We start from the raw sequence: 13,220 nt of genomic DNA on the forward strand, positions 1-13,220 counted from the left end.
GACGTTTCACCACTCGAATTCTTCATGTTAAACCTGCATTTCAGAGTGCCACGAGTTGCCAGATCGGTGCTCAGAAACAGATATCCGTTTACGTACTCACCAATCTTCCACTCTCTTCTCTCCAGCCCGGCCAATCGGTCTCGGCGCATGATGGCATCTTTCAACATTAGCCATGAGCAATCCAACATCCCAGTCACATTGCCCGACGGCTTAGAAAAGTCAACCTTCCTTGCCTTTCCCCCTTTCCAGGTAAGCTAGGTCACTGGGGTTTGGCACAATCCGAGCACCTGAAGCTACTCTTCAGATTGACGCCTGTTTAGAATTGGTTAAGCACCATTCAGCGGTCGCTGAAGTTGCAATCACGTGCCACACATCCCTTCAACAACGACCCGTACTCGCTCCGCAGTATTACTGTCCAGTCGTACGACCTATTCGGGGGTAGTCGTTTGGGCTTTCTCAAATTGAAGGCTGAAGTCTCCAATGCCGCGGGCGAGAGCTTGCCCGGCAGCGTGTTCCTCCGCGGTCCCAGCGTCGCCATGCTGGTCATCCTAATCCCCGATGACGTCGAGCGGGGCAGGGCGGCCGAGGCCGACGTGCGACATGTCATTTTGACCGTGCAGGCTCGCATTCCGGCTGGCAGCCTGGAGTTTGTCGAGCTACCCGCAGGTATGGTTGATGACGGAGGGAACCTTTGCAGGCACGGCGGCAAAGGAGATCAAGGAGGAGCTGGGCTTGGAGCTGCCATCGTCCGAGCTGACGTGCATGAGCGACTTAACTCAAGGCGACGGTAGCGCCGACTTGCAGGCTGACGAGGGTCTACCTGCTGCCATGTATCCGTCTGCCGGTGGCTGCGATGAGCACATTCCCATCTATATGCACGAGCGGCGAGTGCCCAGAGAGCAATTGAAGGATTGGACAGGCAAGTTAACAGGCTTGAGGGACCATGGTGAAAAGATCACACTGAAGTTGGTCAAGTTGAAGGATCTTTGGAAGGAAGGGGCCCGAGATGCGAAATGCTTGGCTGCGGTGGCATTGTGGGAAGGCCTCAGGCGTGAGGGCAGGATCTAACAGCTGTGCGGCCAAGACCCCTGAGTCTGAATGACATTGGCCCTGATCCGCGTAGACAATCGCCAAGTAGAGATTGTACGCTTGGCTCAGTGAGTGCAGTCTTACTTTCTTTGACTCCGTGATGCCATAGACGGACACAGCCAACTGAAATAGCCAAAAATCCACGGCTTCACATAACGGCATTGAGCAGCCCAGCAACGTCCGATCTGCGGTATGCCAAGACAAATACGCGATCTGATCCCCAATAGCAGATCTGGCAATGCAACGTGCATCCCCAGATTCAACCGCAGATTTACCCATTGGCCCAGTTACAGCACAGAAAGAGAAAATTGACAAATCGTTTCCGACTACCGATCATGCACGATCATAGATTCCGTTATTGGTTAATTGTTGGGCATGAAAGATCTACGAGCCCCCAGCAATGGGGTAAGGTAGTCGTCGTTCCCTATATGACGCCGATCATTCCCCATGCGGCACGGAAGGAATCAAATGTATCAATATAATCTGACAACTCGTGTGGGTTATCACCCCGGCGTAGAGTGCCGAACTGCATACTATACTGAACAGCACGGGTTCATACAGACTAGAAGGCCTTCCAGAGATGTGTAATACATATATTAAGTCAACATCTCAGCGGTTTAGAGACCTGCTTCTCTCTATGAAGCCATCATCACAGTCATAGCACACAATACATTGATCTTGCACCAAGATGGCACCAAGCATCTACTACTTAGGGGTTGCCGGCCTTCTAGCTTGTACAACTCTGGCGAACCCTGCCGCGCCCATCTCGCTGAGACAGACAGAGACCTTCGTGCCCAAACCGGGTTACTTTCCGGCTTCAGGCGATGATACAATTGCAGGTGGTATATTCTGCATTTCCCTCCCTGACCTAGCCGCTTACCTACAACGCACTGGCAACAACCCCGGGGCGACGGGTAGTGAGTCTCCAAGGTAAGCTACCAACCATATGTTAGTTAGTTGCAGGCATATATCATGTCATATTTCGACGTGGGGGTCGTATGCTGAGAAGAAGCTACCCCACATGAGGTGAAAACGGGTCTGAAATGAGAAGTTCTGTCAACGGATGATTCCTTTGTTCGGATACCACCGCGTGTGCTCTATTGGGTGTATCTTATGTCGGCTGCGCAGCACTAACTGGTCAATACAACATAGGAGCCAAGGCGCCGTCACCCAAGGATCCGGCCCGTACCCGGCGCAGATGACCACGACGCAGGACCTGCCGAACCACACCATCTACGCGCCGATCAAGCCGCCCGCCGACAACGCCAGCATGCCCTTCATCGCGTTCGGCAACGGCGGCTGCTCGACGGTGGGGTCCACGTACCGCAACTTCCTGACCGAGATCGCGTCCCACGGGTACGTCATCGCGGCTGACGGGCCGCCCAACGGCGGCGGCGGCTCCAACGGGCAGAGCCGCGTCCAGGACTCCCGCGACAGCATCGACTGGGCCATGAAGGGCGGAGCCGGCAAGTACGGCACCGTCAACCTGCAGAACATCACGGCGGCTGGGCACTCGTGCGGCGGGCTAGAGGCTATGAGTGTATGTACTTCCCTGTTTTCCCTAACCCCTGAACTATGATGTTATGCAATGGTCCAAAAAGAGACCTTTCCACATTTCAAAAATATATAAAAGAGAATATACTAACCCAAATTTGGTTAGGTCTCGTACCACGATGAGCGCGTCAAGCGTATCGTATTGTTGGATATCAGCATCTTCCAAGACGACCGTCGTTACTTGCTTTCGGAGATCAAGGTGCCAGTCGCCTGGTTCGTTGGCGGGCCCAAGGATATGGGTTACCCTAATGCCGAGAAGGACTATGCACTTCTGAATGCAGGACTTCCGTCCTACAAGGCGAGTCTAGATACTGGACATGGCGGCACTTACGTAAGTGCACTTGAGGCTTCTCTTACCTGCCCCCCACCCCTATCTATGGATGGCCAACCAAACCCTTGGAAAAACACCTTGCTGACTACAACATCGCTTAGTCCGCTACTAACGGAGGTAAATTTGGCAAAGCTCTCGCGAATTACCTGAACTGGCAATACAGGAACAATGCTACGGCTAAAACTATTCTGCTCGAGCCCACTTCGGCTGGCAGTCTGGTTTCTGATCACTGGAACGTCACTTATAAGAACTGGGCATAGATAGGTGGTAAGGAGTAGACTCATAAAATGCGCCCATGGTTTAAGCCAAGCGGGCTGATCAGCCAATTCCTGATCACGTTCCGCTTGAACACCGATGTTGTTTCCTCGTCTATAAGTGAGATTTGCAGAACTGATGTCGTGCAGTAGTCAGTTCGTCGTACAACAGGTATGATAGAGACTAAGTAGCTCAGGAGTACCAGACCACATTGGCACAGCAGCCTCCACCATCGGGGAGGTCGAGATGCGCCACAACGCTCGCTGACTTATTATCGTCCGCCATGCGCCAGATCTCCACCGAGCCCGTAACATTCTCCGTGAGAGCAGCGACACGGTCGTCGAAGGGGCTGGGTGCAATGGCGTTGGCGAACCCGCCGCTCGTCGGCGTCGTCTGCAAAAACAGATGCTCCGTGACGTCACCATCCACGGGCGACAGAGTGAAGACCGAGACGTACCCCTGACGGCTGGAGTCGTGCGCCCGATTGGATGCCCACATGACGTCGCCCGATGCCGACATGAGAACTTCGTCGGCCCAGAAGTCGGCCGCGTCGTCGTCACTGCGCAGGATGGGCCACTCCTTGCCGGTCGCCGTCGCGTTGGGCGTCGCGAACTCGTCCATGTTGAGCCAGAGCTGCATGATCTTGGAGCTCGCCTCGCACACGACGTACAGATAGTACCCCTGCCGGTGCGCCGCGAGGTGGCGGGGCCCGCAGTGGCCGCCGTTCTCATCGACGGGCAGCACGAGCTTGCCCACGAGCCTCAGCGCGCCCGTGTCCTTGTCGCGCGCGTGCGTCCAGATGGCGTTGCCGCCCGTGTCGGCCGAGTAGACGATGTTGGCGAGCACCGCGTTCCAGGTCATGCCGTGCACGGCCGAGCCGGGGAGGTCGTACGTGTAGTTCTGCACGATTCCGCGGCCGCCGACGAGCGCGCCCGTGCCTGCGTCTACGGAGAAGACGGCGGCGCACCGCGCGTCCCGGTAGTACAGGTTGCCGTAGACGGTGTGCGGCAGGTCGAAGGACGCAAGCACCGAGATGGCCGAGCCGGTGCAGCCGCCCCCGGCCAGGACGGTCGCCTGGTGCGTGAGGGTGAGGCCCTCGTCCTCGACCGCGTAGCTGACGAAGGCGGCGGGCTGGACGTCCCAGGCGGTACCGTAGAGGGTGCGCTTGTCTGCCTAGAAAATTTAAACCCGTCAGAAGACAAATCACACCCCACAAGTTATTCTATGTGGTTCACGAAGTTTCCAGAGCAGAAGCTTCTACTGCTGCTTGAAGAGTGGTCACTTACGCTGAGGGTTAACCAAGAACTACCAACCGGGGTCGACGTGTTGGCCACTTCGGTGAGCTGGTACGTCTCATCGTCGAAGGTGAGTGTGTAGATGCTGTTGGTGGAGAAGGTGCCGACCAACAGGTGATGGATTGCTGCCGTGACGGTTTGTGCCCAGAGGGCGATGAGTGGCAAGAACATTCTCATAATCGCCATTGTTCTTTGGGAGGGTGATGGAGGCAAGAAAGGAAGAACACGAAGTATGTAGAAGCGTAGTTGCGGGCTTTGCTTTTCTTTTCTTCGTGGGGGTTCCGTCTGCAGGAGTATGCACTCGGATACACGGAGAGCAAGGACGTCCCAGAGTGGGGAGAAACAACTGCAAGAGGGCAGGTAACCAGTTTGCTCTGGTCTGTGTCCCTTTCAGTATGCTGTATTCACTGTACGTGCTTCAATGTGTGGCCAGCTAGTCCTGAACCAGATGCTTGTGCAGACATATGGAGGAGCATGAGCGATATGATTGGCACGGCTAATGGTCTGCTCCATGCTTTTCTGGATATGGTGGTATCCGTTGTCATCTCACATACAACTCACATCGACTCAAGGGGTGCTGTTGCGTGAGCAGGTAATCAAATTCTATAACGTAGTTTGTCCTCTTTCCTAGGAACTACCATGCTACGTTTCGAGTAACTTACTGCTATGGCTATTTCTGTTTGTACTGAAGCTCGATGCAAACTTGATTTTGTTTGTCCTCCGGTTTCTCGGCAAGTCAAGGCAGGATATCACCTACCGTTTGTATTGGTGTTTGTGTTGTGATGGCTCCAGATGTTTGTAAGATGATTCGGATCCGTTTATTATCTATATGAAGGATGCAGAGTCTAGGTAGATATGTAGATAACTTGAGAAGACGCACTGTATCACACTAGGTTATTCTCGATATTGATTACTCTTAGTTGTACAATATATCTCTGGAGTCCGCGGGACATAAACTAAGCGACTATACTGTCTCTAATTACTAATTTTAAAACATGATACTGACTACCTGAGTAGCCCACGGTATAGATACAGCTAAATAAAACCACTACTGTATCCTATGTGTGGCTTCCATGCCTCGTCACGAAGGATTCTAAACTTTTGCACATAAAAGTCACGATTATAGCTTCACGAAACGTTAGGTTCAAAGCTGTACTAACGTGACTCCTCGAGACACGACGCGTATACCGTATTCGGAGCAAACATAAGCAAGCAGCCGGCGCAACTGGAAGGATTTATGCACAAATTTATGCGCAGATCTATGCCATTAGATTATGCTGCTTCTGAGAGAGAGCCTGTACCTCCTGTCCCATGACCCTTTGGTGAAAAGCTGGGAAGGAGGAAGGAGGCATTGTACTGCTTTTCTGTACCGTTGTGTGCGAGTACATGCTTGAGGAAACCAACCTACACATCAAATCTCAATTATACAAACTGCTAGACTACTACAAGGACTCGGGATTATTGTCCCAGCTCTGAGTGATAATACTCTCTAGGTGGCAGGCATCTCCTTAATAGATTCATCGAGTCTACCACTCACCTCCATTATCATGGGTTGCTAAATTTGAGTTCACGCTGGTATTGCCGGATACATATCTAAGCACAGCGATATCCAACCTTCGTGCCATTCTTCTTATCAAATACCCGTTGGCGATAAGGTTGACGCTATATCGTGCTGTAAAACTATGGGTGTCCGCTTGAGGACTGGACTGGACTGGGCTGCTGGGCTAGGCTGTCAAGGGTAACGCCACACGGTTTGTCTGCTGGCAAGCTAGTATCACGGCAACGCCTATTAGCCTCTCGTTAGGAAACCAGCTAAGCTACGGAGTACTGGATCAAGGTTAGTGCTGTCGCCTAGGCCGCCTAAAAGGGCCGCTCAATTTCTTAGCTGACCCCCTGACGAGACAAAGTGGCAAGCCTAACAATACTAGACGCAGTAGGGGTGGAATAACAGCCCTCCTTTGGCGAGATTGGTTAGGTTCGGCCTCCATGTCTACAGTAGGATACACTAGATTGGCGCATCTTGCTATGCAGCACTGCTATACTAGGCGCTTGAACCGTTACATAATCAAGGGGAGGCCAAGTACTTTTCTCTTACAGTAGAAGACCAAAGATCTTATTCATTAGCTTCGGATTGGGGAGCCCTGCCAGAGTCATGAGTTGATCGGGAGACGCACACTTCCACTACCTTCTTTAGAGGGCCTGTCTGCCTCCATGTCTCCTCCATGTCCGCGAGACGGTCCTGTGGGGAATATGGGAAGGGTCGGTCACTATAGACATGGAACGAGGCTGCTAGATATTGGATTTGGTGCTCGGGGAAGAACTGCCGGGTTTTGGCAGTTACACATGAGGCTTGTTGAGGTCGCACCGTCCAGTCCACCGTGAGTGGCAGGCCCACCGCCTTAGGTAAGTAGGAGTTAGTCCATATTATGGGCTGGAGGGTAAAACGTAAGCGAGCTGTTAGAACCTTTCTTAGAACTCCTGTCGCAGACTCTGCAGTGCCGTTTCCTTTGCCGTGTTGAAACCTCGCCTATAACACCTGAGCTAACCTGCATGGCGCAACTGCTCGCTACCGTAATTAGGGATTGAACGTCGACGGACATATCCGTCGGATGGAGATGTCTTCCAGAATCAGCCAAGACCGTAATGAGAGGATAAATGGCGCATTATGGCCATTCCATGGTACTGTAGGTGGTAGGGTCTGATTGGGGGTTACTGGAAATGGATATCGGGCTGATCAGGACCAGAACCAGGCGCACGGGAACGGGTATGGTCGCCGGAGCTTCCAAGTGATACCAAGACCGCGAAGCAAATCTCTTGTAGGGTTACATTTAGAAGCAGAAGCTGTTCCTATACGTCATTAATCCCCGACTAATAAGTGGACAATGCGGAATCTCCTTTTTATTTGTCATGTCTTGCGTCAAATCTTCGCAACAAACCAAAATATGAAGGGACGATGCAGCAACATCTCAGCCATAGGCAGAATCCCCGCGCGGCCATCTGAGTTGCGATAAGGATGGATACAGCGACCGAAAACATCTCGACGTTTCTGCGACGGAACCACCTTCATGCACATGCACTGCCGAATCTTCCATGGCGAAACGACAGAACACGCGGTGTTTCTTCTCCGTCTAGCGTGCCGACGGGCAAAGCAATTCCGCACTCCATCATTTAGAAAGACCCACGCATACCCACTTGGCCTACTGACCACTGTAGTGACTGCCGCATTGAGCAGAAAACGATGGCAGCGGAAGTTGCGACGTGCATATCGCCCTTTCGCTCTACCCCAACAGTAACGGGAAAAAGGAGAACTAACCTACTAACCTAAGCTACTCTGGTTCTTCTTCTTTCAACTGTTGAGGCTAGGATATCACACCACTTCGACCGCCCCAATTACCTAACCATATGTATAATGCTTGTTTTTTCTCTCTCTGCCAAGCATCAAAGATCTCCCACGGGGAGTCGGACTGCGAGCCAGGCTCCTGGGAATCATTTTCCTTATCTGTATCCATCCTATTCTGGGTATTGTCTGTGGGCAAATAGGTTCCGACCCGCTGAGCCCTGCCAAGATGCAGGGGGGACGGGAAACCACAGCCTCACACAGCGCATAATCTGCCGGCACAAGTTCGAGTGGCTCTTCTGTGGAACTTGAATCCCTGTAGGGGCTTTAGGGGATGGAGCCTCTTTCAAGGGATGGCCCCGTCTACTCCTGAAGATTAGTCGAGCTGCCAGGCTGCATCGTAAAGAAGCCATAAAAAGCTTTTGATACAGACATATGCACTACCGCCCCCGTACAGTTGGCAGTTTTCATACGGTCAAGGTTACGGGAGCAGCTGAAACTGCAGATCGAGCCGGGCCTGCGCCGGATAGGGAAAGACGACCTTATTAAGTTGCATCCAAAACTGATATCGGCCAACGCCGACGACAAAAAGCAACAACTAACTCCAGGGCTGGTGGATGCTAGATCTCCTGTCAGGCGCAGGAGGCGCAGGAGGCACAGCTTGGGGAATCGAGACGGGACTATTGCCCTAGGGCAGTCCGTGCAATTCCGCGGAATGTTATGAAGGGTCTCAGTACGTACAGTATCGCTCTGCGATAGATAGCCCTATGTAAGCCATGGGAGCGGGTGATTGTCGACCCTTCTTACCCCATTTGATCCATGTGAGGATATGCATCCTTTGTGGGTATAGCGGACGATTGACATGGTATATATGGGCCGACTTATAGTGGAGGATGACTGGGCTCGACCTGGGCTGGTAAGGAGGCGAGACTCACCCGGTGCATCTTAGTGGCTTGCTGGACTTGTTGACTGCCTACCCGGCTTGCCGGCCGCTTGGAGTTCAAGAGCAAGACTACCCCGGGATTTTGGCCCAATTCACCGCACAGTTTCCCCTCAAGATCTGCCAGAGCGCGTCCATTGTTTCTCCTGGTATTTCACTTTTGGTTCCTTGTGGTGTAAACTATTTTGAGTTTCGTGCTGGTTGCCCACAGGTGCTTGCTTCATCATGACTATCTTCCTTGACGATGCTCCGCATCTCACGGGCACCGTGATCACTTTGATCATCCTGGGCTATCTCACGTTCGGGATGCGTGTCTACTGCAGAGTCACCCGGGCGAGCTGGGGAATGGAGGATTCCCTCATGGCAGTATCTATGGTATGCTTCACCCTCGCTCGCGCCGCGCCATTTTTCACTTACTGACTTCGTGCTTAGGTTCCATTCGCGGTGTTATCGATATCCTGTCTGGTCGCTTCTTTCAATGGGGTCGGCATCCACGCGTTCAGATTTCAGCAGCCGGGCAACGAGAAGTACATGGAATCGGGCCTCTTCTGGTTTTTCATGTTCGAAGTCTTCTACTGCATCACCATCATCCCTATCAAGCTTTCGATCGGTTACATGTTGGTGCGTATCGCGCAGAATAGGAAAGGATATATATACTCGCAGTATGCAATCATGGTCATGTTTACCACCATGAACCTTATTGCTGCATTGTACATCATCTTTCAATGCATGCCAGTGTCGTAAGTTCTCGGCTCTACTCTTGGGAAGCATTCCTTCCTTTCATGATACTAACTTCAGGGAACTAGTGCCGCTTGGGATTCCAAACTCATGGCCGAAGGAACCCACTGCCGGGACCCGGCTATTCTCGCTGATGTAGGTGGCGCTCCTGGCCGTTTCACGAAATCAGCAATCAGCTGCTGTGCGATGAGTAGACATGCTTACTACTTTCCAGATTTACTATGCAACAACTGCCGTGAATATCTTCACCGACTGGGCTACCGCTCTCATGTTCGTGACCCTCCTGCTGGTGTTTATCGTGTGCTATACTGATCAATCATAGGCCCATTCCTCTGTTATGGAACGTCAAGCTCAACCGCAACGCCAAGGTGTCTGTGGCGGCCATCTTAGGCCTCGGAATCTTGTAGGTTTATGCCATTTTACTTGCGACTTCCCTTCTTTCGCTAACCAAGATTACAGTGCGTCACTATCTGCTTGCATTCGTTTGAAGTACACGGTGAACCTGACCAACTCGGACGACTATCTCTTGTGAGTCTTAATTATTTTTTACTTTGCTCGCTCAATGACTATGTACTGATAATCAGTTTGCAGCGGGTTGTGCAATATTGTCATCTGGGGGTATGCCGAGAATGGCGTCGGCGTGTTTGTTGGAAACATCTCCACCCTGCGGCCTCTTTTCCGCAAGATGCTCTCGCTGGGCGGCAGCAACGACTCGTCCAAGCCCACTGGCTACGGCGCCTCGGCTCCGGGTATTCCAAGCAAGCTGCATCATCCGTATCAATCCTTCGATGACTACGAAATGGAGCCCGGCACTAGCGGTACGAACAGCGACGGGGTGACTACGACTACCCAGACGAGAACGTGCAAGATCCGCGGGGGCTCGCCCAGCGAAGACAGCTTTGGCAGCGAAACCGATAGCCAGAAGAAGATCGTGAGGTCGGGTTCCGTTTCTGGGAAGAACGGAGGAACGATGTCCCCGGGGATTGTGGTCAGTCGGCAGATTGAGATTAGTCGGTAGACAAACTGTCATGAGTGATGATTTTGTTTGTTCGAGCAGCCTGGGCCGGATCCAAATGAGGCGTGCACCGAAGACTCGACTGGTATGGCTAAGGGCGACTCGAATCTTTGGAATGGGACATAAAGCGTGGGAGTACTGTAAGGAAATGTGGTTTTGCATATACACGAGCCGATAAAAGCCTTGTATTGGTGTGGTTATATCATAATGCTGTCCGCATGAGATGGTACGGAGTATTTTACCTATATGCTAATATTTATATACCCTTTATTTATAGAACTCATGATTATTTATTAATAATAGTATTTGACTTTTGAAGTTGCCAGGTCCAAGTCAAATCCGGTATGTAGGGCTGTGCCAAGATTCTCTTCATCTCCATTTGATCTATATGCTTGACTCATGACCCATGTAACACACCCCTGTTGCGGACGGGCCGTCATGGCAGCAGTTTTCCATGTTTCAGCTGCCTACATCGGAGGATTGTTTTGTGCAACGCTGACACGGTCTCTTGAAGAAATCATCTCTCGCGCAATCATTGGACGATCGATATGAACGAGACTTCAATACCGCCAGAAAGCTCGGACGCTGCGAGTATACCTACACGGAAAAGGACTGCTCTTGCAAGAAGCAAAGCGGACCGCGTTACCTGAAAGTGCCTACCGCGCCGTTTCCTAGGGATAGGGACGCGCCATTTGAGGGACGGGTGCTGGTACTGACAAATCACCAGGTAAATGAGTCAAATGAACCACATGTCACGTCACAGTCACCAACGAAAGAGACCAGTGCTTACCTAAACCATGTAGCATCCGCCGTGCCAAGTGCGACGAAACGCCCGGCATGTACCTGATCTGATGTAAGCCGATTTCCTCCGCGGCCCAATTGCCGTAAGCTTGAGGTTCTCGCCCGGCGCAGGTACCTCAACCGGTCGCAAATGCGACGGCTACGGCGCCCCGGTGCCCGAGCGGTGGCGCAACCGTCTTAACGTCAAGCAGGCCAGCCATAGCTCCGGTCTTCGCATCCTCCGGCCGTTGGTGCCCGGAATCGGGATACCCAGCGAGAGAGGCTATACTTCCATTTCTTCAGGTCCAAAACTTCCAGTTCTTTCTTCTGCTCGTCCTATCCAAGCTCGTTTTGGGACAATCTGGTGCCTCGGGCCGCCTTCCACAAAGAGTTTGTCAAGCATGCCGTCCTGGCCATGGGATCGTCCTATCGTCGATACCATCAACACACTCCTGCCTCGTCCGCAGCGGAAAAGAACGAGTTAGAGGCACGCGCAATTTGTTGTACTTCGCGCCTCTGGTATTGAGATCAGGATACGCGCAGTCCAAGCCACCAAACTCATGGGGTGCCTGAAGGGGTCCCATCCACGGGTAGTACTTTCGACTGGCTCGACAATATTGATGGCTTCACCATTTTGAGACCAATCTTAGGAAGCTAAACCTCAATAGATCGCGAGAAGAATATCCGCTTAACCTCAAGGGAATACAAGAAATCAAAGTAAATAGCCAAGGCACCTGCATCAGCAACACTAATCTGTACTAGCTGGACCTCCTCATCTTCCCCGTTCTTGGTCGAAGTTTCTCACGATACTCCATATTTGGCAACGCTTTTAACTTCGTCTTGATTTCTTCCTCTTCAACCATACCGTCAAACATTACCAAGTCTTGAAGCGGGGAATCTCTCTTGGCAACCGCACCGAGGGCATCGAAGATGATGTGTGGCTGGGTCCAAGAAGACCCAAAGTCAACCAAAAGACCTCCCCGAAAATTCTCCAACCGAATGTCCCTATTTATTATGTGCAGCTCATTCAGGGCCTTAACCCTTCGCAATACCTTCGCCAGTGTTCGGCTGTTCACCCCATGATACTCTGGTGCAATGTCTTTCACAATTGCACGAACACGACCACCTCGCCCAAGCGCCTCGCGCAGTTCATCGTCGAGATGTCGGACCCCAGGTCAACACCCAGCTCCGTCAGCAATGCCTCATCTTCGTTGCTTAGGTATAGGTAGCCGTGGCACTTGACAGCCAGGGCCCCTTTATTGCCGTCCTTGAGACGAGCGTCATGTATGCGGCCATAAGCCCGACACTCGGCAAAGAACGGATCTGTGTAGTACAGAATGTCCTGCAGTGGTATTTTATTCCCTAGAAGAGGGCCCCAGTAGTGCTCTGTTGAGTACGGGTCACAAAATTTGAACTATAAGGTGTGGTTAACTTAGAAAACATCTATGAAAAGTCGTCGTTACTCACTACTTTCAAGGCGTAAGCCCGAGATTCTATAGCAACCTCGAAGACAACGCCTTGAGTTGGTGACGAATCACCACCATCATCGTCGAGGCGTTTTCCCCAAGATATAGAAGGATTTTCGCATTTGAAGGGATGTAGCTTGGGGCCCTGGCAAGGTGGCAAGGGGGTGTTCGCAAGACTATGGCCTTTGAATTTGCCCATGCTCTTCTGTGTTGAAAGTCGGGAACAGAAAGGTTGGTCCGATAACACCTGATAATGAATCAGACACCACGGGAAGATATAAACCCAGTCACCACACCAGTAATGACAGCTCAACGAATAGTGTGTTCCCTTGTCCCAATCTATGCAGCACGATATCGTGCATTCGAGGGAAAGCGGGGTTGGAACCAACCAAGACGGCGGATGGAATGCAAGACGGTTAC

At 51.9% G+C, this 13,220-nt stretch overlaps 5 protein-coding genes across 5 annotated transcripts; 3 read left to right on the plus strand and 2 right to left on the minus strand.

Annotated features, from left to right (window-relative positions):
- Window positions 1–150: 150 nt before the first annotated feature.
- Window positions 151–1,068, plus strand: PG994_007665 (uncharacterized protein; the record flags this gene model as incomplete). The annotated part of the gene is made up of 3 exons (XM_066859074.1): window positions 151–249; window positions 321–666; window positions 698–1,068. 3 exons carry the CDS (start codon window positions 151–153, stop codon window positions 1,066–1,068), a joined length of 816 nt encoding a protein of 271 aa, XP_066714561.1.
- A 1,219-nt stretch (window positions 1,069–2,287) lies between these two features.
- On the plus strand, window positions 2,288–3,234 carry PG994_007666 (uncharacterized protein; the record flags this gene model as incomplete). The annotated part of the gene is made up of 3 exons (XM_066859075.1): window positions 2,288–2,629; window positions 2,750–2,974; window positions 3,076–3,234. 3 exons carry the CDS (start codon window positions 2,288–2,290, stop codon window positions 3,232–3,234), a joined length of 726 nt encoding a protein of 241 aa, XP_066714562.1.
- Window positions 3,235–3,421: 187 nt separating this feature from the next.
- On the minus strand, window positions 3,422–4,695 carry PG994_007667 (carboxy-cis-cis-muconate cyclase; the record flags this gene model as incomplete). The annotated part of the gene is made up of 2 exons (XM_066859076.1): window positions 3,422–4,402; window positions 4,516–4,695. The coding sequence occupies 2 exons, from the start codon at window positions 4,693–4,695 to the stop codon at window positions 3,422–3,424; spliced, it is 1,161 nt and encodes a 386-aa protein (XP_066714563.1).
- A 4,331-nt stretch (window positions 4,696–9,026) lies between these two features.
- PG994_007668 (uncharacterized protein) lies at window positions 9,027–10,557 on the plus strand (the record flags this gene model as incomplete). The annotated part of the gene is made up of 7 exons (XM_066859077.1): window positions 9,027–9,176; window positions 9,234–9,541; window positions 9,608–9,674; window positions 9,754–9,809; window positions 9,862–9,942; window positions 9,999–10,067; window positions 10,131–10,557. 7 exons carry the CDS (start codon window positions 9,027–9,029, stop codon window positions 10,555–10,557), a joined length of 1,158 nt encoding a protein of 385 aa, XP_066714564.1.
- A 1,879-nt stretch (window positions 10,558–12,436) lies between these two features.
- PG994_007669 (uncharacterized protein) lies at window positions 12,437–12,999 on the minus strand (the record flags this gene model as incomplete). Its single annotated transcript, XM_066859078.1, has 2 exons — window positions 12,437–12,748; window positions 12,802–12,999. 2 exons carry the CDS (start codon window positions 12,997–12,999, stop codon window positions 12,437–12,439), a joined length of 510 nt encoding a protein of 169 aa, XP_066714565.1.
- Window positions 13,000–13,220: the final 221 nt, after the last annotated feature.

Source organism: Apiospora phragmitis (genome assembly GCF_038363925.1).
Source record: "Apiospora phragmitis strain CBS 135458 chromosome Unknown utg000007l:2111988.0-4706623.0:1.0-2598199.0, whole genome shotgun sequence".
Taxonomy (NCBI): Eukaryota; Fungi; Ascomycota; class Sordariomycetes; order Amphisphaeriales; family Apiosporaceae; genus Apiospora; species Apiospora phragmitis.